Source organism: Orycteropus afer, unplaced genomic scaffold (assembly GCF_000298275.1).
Source record: "Orycteropus afer afer isolate SDZICR_OR568_19922 unplaced genomic scaffold, OryAfe1.0 scaffold00130, whole genome shotgun sequence".
Classification (NCBI taxonomy): Eukaryota; Metazoa; Chordata; class Mammalia; order Tubulidentata; family Orycteropodidae; genus Orycteropus; species Orycteropus afer.
This window is the reverse complement of record NW_006921717.1, coordinates 775,419-781,848: the sequence shown is the minus strand read 5'-3', so window position 1 is coordinate 781,848 and position 6,430 is coordinate 775,419. Positions and strand designations below refer to the sequence as shown.

Sequence of the window (6,430 nt, the reverse complement as noted above, 5' to 3'; positions counted from 1 at the left end):
GGGCTTTGCTTCTGTGAAGATTGACAGCCTTGGAGACCCTATGGGGCAGTTCCACTCTGTCTTCTAGGGGCGCTGTGGGTCAGAATGGACTCCAAGCAGTGGGTGTGGTTGGGGCTTTGCTCCTGTGAAGACTGACAGCCTTGGAGACCCAGTGGGCAGTTCCACTCTGTCCTCTAGGGGCGCTTGTGGGTCAGAATCGACTCCAGGCAGTGGGTGTGGCTTGTATTTTGGTTTACCCATAAGACACATATATTTCAGTTAGAAGCAGATGACAATAACTGGAGACAGGTGAAGTTTTTTTACTGCATGTTTACTTTTGCAACAGAACCAAACAACAGTCAACTGAATGAGCATGCCGTGTCTACCAAGTTTTAAACATATTTTACAAACAATAATACCATGTAACAGTAATTATGGAAAGGTTAATTAGAGTCTAGATCCTTTGCACAATTCAAATAGAAACATTTAAGAAACTAGATTTGTTAGCCCCACAAGTGAGGACGCTGTGGCGGGAGCCTGGCCCCCCAGCTCACCCAGGGGAGACGCTGGTCACTCGCTTGACTCTGAGCACTGCTCACAGCGCAGAAAGTCTCCCACATTTGGGAATTCTCTGGAGATTTTAAGTTGTGTCATAACGAACCATTTGGAGACTTTGCTTCTAAATAATTGGGTGAAATAAAAGCCATGAGGCTTTCACACAGGCCCCTGAGGAGGAATGTTTTCAGGGAGGAGGAAGTCAATGGGGACCAAAGCAACTTCCGCTCTCTCTCAGCCTGGCTTCCGCCTCCTCTGCTCAGCGTCATTGCGGGCCGTCTGTCACACACCCCCTCAAAATGGCCCCTGCGACGACCAGGTCCTTGAGCGCGCACCCGAGCAGACTCGCGGAGGCAGAGGGGACGCTGACCGTAACGCCCGCTGGCTGACGCAGACCAGCCCCCTGGCCCTCACTCACCCTTCCCTGTCTGTCGGTCTCACTCACACAAAGACAGCGCCTGCCTCTCCTGTCCCTACTCAATCTTCAGCCCCTTGGACTTGAACTCAGTGCGGAGGATCTGCGACAGGCACCTTCCAAACTCCTCCAGAACCCTCTGCTCGGCCAGCCCCTCCGAGCAGTGCTCCTTCTCGGCCTCCTCCCCCTGGGCCAGCAGGCAGGCGCAGGTGGCCTCCACCACCTCCCAGGAGATGCACGTGAAGGGCCTGCAGAGACGGGAAAGGTCAGCGCCAGGGCTCGCTTCTTCCGCCCCCTTGGCGCCTGACGCAGCGTTCTTGTCTGTGGCGTCCCTGACGGGCCACCGGGTGACGTCGACTGTCTTCCTAAGAGTGAGACTACTGCCGTGACCGCATAGAGGCCACTGCGCATGACAAGAGTAGGGGGCAGGAGGATGCGCAGTGCTCGACACCCCGCCCCCGAAGCAGCCCTGGACCAGTGTCCTGCTGAGGCCCGAGCAGGGCCAGTGCAGCGGGACCGCGGACAGGGGCGGCCCGGGCCGGGCCGCGCCACACTGACCTGCCCCTGGGCACAGGGTCCGCACCAAGGAAACCAGCTGCCGACAGACAGCTGGGCCCGCTTGGGACTGAGCGGGGATGATAGCATCGGGATGGGCCGGCCCTGGAGCGCCCCCTGGAGGCTCGGCAGAGGCTCTGCGGGGTGGACCCCACGTGTCAGGGCTGCTCACCCCGCCGAGCTCCAGGAGGGCAATTTCACAGAGCTCCGTGGACGCAGCTGTGCACGTAGTGCCCCCGCCCCAAACCAGAAAATCCCAGGACGTTTCTACCAAGTGTTGAAGAGTGTTGGGTTATGAAAATGAGCGGTGAGTCCGGTGACAGTCTGTGTGAAGACAACCCGGGGACCGTGAAGTGCCTGTGCTGTCCCTGGTGCCTAAGCACTTGACTACTACCCACAGGCTGGACTTTGTCGCCCACCCACAGGCACCTGAGGAAAGGGCTGACCGTCGGTTCCGCGTGCTCACCGCGCGCGAGCCCTGCAGCGCCGCCCTGCTCTGCCGGAGCTGGGGTCTGAGCAGGCTGCGAAACCCTTCGTGTCGGAGACGGGCGGACAGAGCGGGGCGCCGACTCCGAAGCGAGGGACCATTGCAGGGGTCGCACCCATTCCCCACAGCCGAAGGAAGCATGGCTGTGAGGTACGGGACCGTGCCAACAGTCACCGAGTCACACACGCCCATTTCTGGGAAGACACCGTCCCCCACGGCCCAACAAAGCCCTTGGCCAGCCTTGGAGGTTGTGGTGAGAGGTTTTCTGAGGTCTCTCTCACCGAACAAGCATGAGTTTGGTTTTGCAAAGTGACATTAACTAACGAGAGCGGGTACTTTACCATCACCTGACCCATTACACTGAACTCAAGGAAATTTTAAAGGAATGGTCCTGTGTAATTCACAGTAAACTTAGTGCCCCAAGTTCGAGACCTGAAGGGTTACAGAGTGGCCTCACCACAGCCAATTACTCAGGGCCCACGAGCACGGCAGTGAGGGACACAGTGCGTGTCAGGAACCTCCGACAGAAAGTGTGCTGAGCTGTGTGGGGGCTCCACACTATGGCCCCCGGGCTGCCCACGGCCACGGCCGAGCACTGCGTCCCTGGCGGTGGCCCCTGGCCTGCCCTGTGCTCTTACAGGGAGCACGGGAAACTGGGGCAGTGAGGACGAAAAGCCAGGCTCAGGGGACAAACCGGACCAAACAGGCTTCTGCAGGAGCCTCGGAGGAGGGGAGGCGCGTGAGGAGCCCTGCCGCCCCCCCACCCCACCCCCCAGCCTTCAGCCGGAGGAGCTGGGAGCACTCACCCGCTGGCTCCGGAGGCCTTGCTGGGCGCTAAGGGAAGGCCGCCCTCCAGGCCCACGGTCCCCGCGGCGCTCGCCAGGCTCGGCAGCGTTTTCCTCTCTGGGCTCTCTTCGTAGTTTTTGCAGCCAATGCATTTGCAGATAGAGGAGCACATGATTTTGGCCTGGGAGCAGAAAGGTTTCCATGACATTCAGTCATCCTGTGCCCCACCCTTCAAACCTACCAGCCACTCCTCGGAAGGAAGGTGGGCCAATCTACTTCCATAGTGATACCACCTCGGAAACCCAAGGAGGGGTCGCTGTGAGTGCACGGCACATAGTAACAACAACACCACCACCCCATCCTAGGGATCAATTGAGGGTGATAGGTTTTTTTTTTTTTTTTGCATGATTTCCCTTATGTAGAATTCTTTTTAAAAATACATTTTATGGAAATGTAATTTATGTAGAGTGAAATACACATAATTAAAGTGACAGGGATCAATGCTTTTTTTTTATTTTTGTGTTGTTCCCTCCCTTCCCCTCCCACCCTCGTAACCAGCAAAGAAAATTTCCTTCCATATATAAACCTTTCCTTAAATTTTTATAAAAATGGGCTAATACTCTGTCCTTCTGTGATTGACTTATTTCACTTAGCATAATGTCCTCCAAGTTCATCCACATTATGCAGCATTTTGCAGATTCTATATTATTCTTTAGTGTTGCACAGTGTTCCATTGTGTGTATGGACCACAGTTTGGTTATCCATTCCTCAGCTGATGGGCACCTAGGTTGTTTCCATCTTTTGGCTATTGTAAATAGTGCTGTGATGAACATGGGGTGTCCATACGTCTGTTCTTGTCCTGGCTCTCACTTTATTTATTTATTTATTTATTAAAATTTTGATTTGGGTGAAAGTTTACAGAGCAAATTCATTTTCCATGCAGCAGCTTACATACACTTTGTGTCATGACATGGACTACAATCTCCCACAATGCAACAGCTCCCCTCCCACTTCCTCCCGATAGTTACCTCCTTCCCTGTGTCCATCCCTCCATGCACTCCTGCTCCGAGCTGTCTCCCTGTGCATAAGCAGCCCTTCTTTCTCCCATGATTGTTCTCTCCAAGGAGTGTATCTATGTCAGGTAAATGTTCAGCTCATATTCTTGTCTTTTGTTTGGCTGAAAGCCACAGGAGTGGGTTCAATTCCAGACCTGAAGGTCAGCAAGGGGCCATAGTCTCAGTGGTTCCACCAGGCTGTATTGGACCAGCAAACCTGGTCCTTTTTTTTTTTTTCTCCAATGATTTTGAGTTTTGTTTCACATTGTTCTCCCTCTCTATCCAGGATCTCCCCTTCCGAGTGGCTGAAAGTGGTAGCCGGGCACCACTAGTTCTTCTGGTCTCATAGTTGTATAGGCTGCAGATCGGATGGTGTACCAGTCACGAGGACTAATTGTTTCCATGAATCTTTGGTTTTCTTCATTCTTCTTTGCTCTGGACGAGGAGAGACCCATCGTTGCATCTAGATGGCTGCTTGCAAGCCTTTAAGATCCCAGTCACTACTCAGAGGGCAATAAGTTTTAATGGGGACATGCCACTAGGACTGACAGAGTCTATTTGGGCCTTAAAGACTCCTCGGTTTGTATTTGTGTGTGTGTGTGTGTGTGTGTGTGTCATCTGCCAATTTTCATCCAAAAGGAGGAGGAGGAGGAGGAGAAGCGAGCAGGAGCTCAGAGGAGCCAGTGGCCTGGAGCAGGACGTCGTCACCGTGTTGTTGCAGGGACATCGCCATGCTGCTGTGGCGGGAGCCGGGACACGTGAGCGTGTGTGCCTGTGGGGGCACGTGTGGCTGTCAGCACACGTGTGCGCAGAGGGCAGGAGGGTCCCTGCTCCACCTGGCAGGCCCAGGCCCAACTCTGTGCTCACGCCAGCCTGAAGCTTGTCCCTTGTTCCATTAGAGCAGTTAGAGCCTGGGACCCTCGGCCACCAGAGCTGGCAAATTTCAGCCCAGGGTGGGGTGGGGTCCCTCTAGCTCCTCCCAGTGCAGAGAGGCATGTAGAAGGCATGTAGAAGGCATGTGCCGGGTTTGCTGTGTACCCTGGTCGTTCGGAGCAGGTTTGTCAGGACGTCCCGTCTCCTCAAACCAGACACCAAAAGACTGCGATGTCCCCCTTCCTTGTCCCCCCACACGGGAGGGCCCTGGAGGGCCCAGGCTGGGGGACAGCACCGCGGCCGTTCAGCGTCCGTCTCTGTAGCCTGCCCTTCCCCGGCCGCAGGAAGGGGAGCTGCTGATGGAACACCCGGCTGCTTCACCGACAGCCGTCGAGGCCTCCCTCCCTCCCTCTCCCTCCGTTGTCCTCATCACGGAGAACAGAGAGGGAGAAGAAGGGGCGAGAAAAGGGGAGACCTAAGGGAGAAAGCCGGACCCCCTGTGTCCTGAGTCTCTGAGGAGAAGAAACACCTCTGTCTGAGAAGTGGCCTGGGCCTCCGGTCGCTGGTCTCGCTAGCGGTTTAGCCCCACTGCCCGCTCTCCTCTAGGGTCTGTCAACAGCCAGACGCCCAGGAGACGAGGTGCCGCGGGGTCTGGGACTGCCAGAGCCTCAGAGACCTGCTGGGCCCACTGCCCACCAAGAGCGCCTGCTCTGCTCAGGGGGTGCAGCCATGCCCCCTGCAGAGCCCAACGCAGCTCAGAGACGCAACGGCGCAGGGAGCAGACGCTCTCGGCTGGGCACTCAGTGTGGCTCTGGAACTTGCTGCCAGCAGCGCGTCCTCGGTGGCCTTACGCGGGTTTGTAAAGCTCACTCATACCGGGAAGATTGGCACGGGCTACTGTGCACGACACGGTGCTGACAGCGGATTCAAGAGCGGGGCCACTGTGAGGCTGGCACGGGACCGGGCAGTGTTCCCTCTGGTGTGGGAGACGCGGGGTGGCTGTGAGCTGGAGACAATTCAACAGCATCTGAGGCCGGGGGACATTGTCATACACTCACACACACACACACGTTCACACACCTTCACACACACAACACACACATTTGTACACTCACACATTCATACACTCACACACAACAACACATACACACACAACAATTTGGGTGTCCTCTGAGAAACTCCAGAAGGAAGAACACAATTCATTTCTCTTGGGAATTACAGTCAGTTTTGGTTTTCAACCACAAAAGTTGCCTCGGCCAGGAGCCGTCGCTGCTGGGACCGCTCTGAACGGCCCGGGAAGCAGGCTACTCACCCCGTAGCACTCACAGTAGTTCTTCAGGCAGCCCGACCTCTTGCAGTTACAGCCTTTGGTATGTCGAGGCTTGACGTCACCCGGTCTCCCAATTTTGGGTTGGAAGGCATCTGGATTTCTATCAAGACATGCCTAGGATGGAGGTGAGACCCCAAAAGAGTGTACTTCACTATCCAGAAGTCACGCTCTGTGAAAGGTGTCTTATTGACCAGTCATAATCCAATGTGGTTCTGAATTCTAAACCAAACCCCCCTCTGAGGAGTCGATTCTGACCCACAGCGCCCCTAGAGGACAGAGTGGAACTGCCCACAGAGTCTCCAAGGCTGTCAATCTTCACAGAAGCAAAGCCCAAACCACACCCACGGCCTGGAGTCCATTCTGACCCACAGCGCCCCTAGAGGACAGAGTGGAAC

The 6,430-nt window shown here is 55.5% G+C and overlaps 1 protein-coding gene across 1 annotated transcript in view; it reads right to left on the bottom strand.

Annotated features, from left to right (window-relative positions):
* Nucleotides 1-1,007: 1,007 nt before the first annotated feature.
* The window catches only part of TESMIN (testis expressed metallothionein like protein), a 50,386-nt gene continuing 44,963 nt past the window's right edge, over nucleotides 1,008-6,430 (bottom strand). The window contains exons 7-9 of the mRNA XM_007944922.1: nucleotides 6,018-6,149; nucleotides 2,798-2,958; nucleotides 1,008-1,227 (exon numbers count right to left, since the gene is read on the bottom strand). Coding sequence (XP_007943113.1) covers nucleotides 1,008-1,227; nucleotides 2,798-2,958; nucleotides 6,018-6,149 — 513 coding nt within the window. The remainder of the gene's footprint in view (nucleotides 1,228-2,797; nucleotides 2,959-6,017; nucleotides 6,150-6,430) is intronic.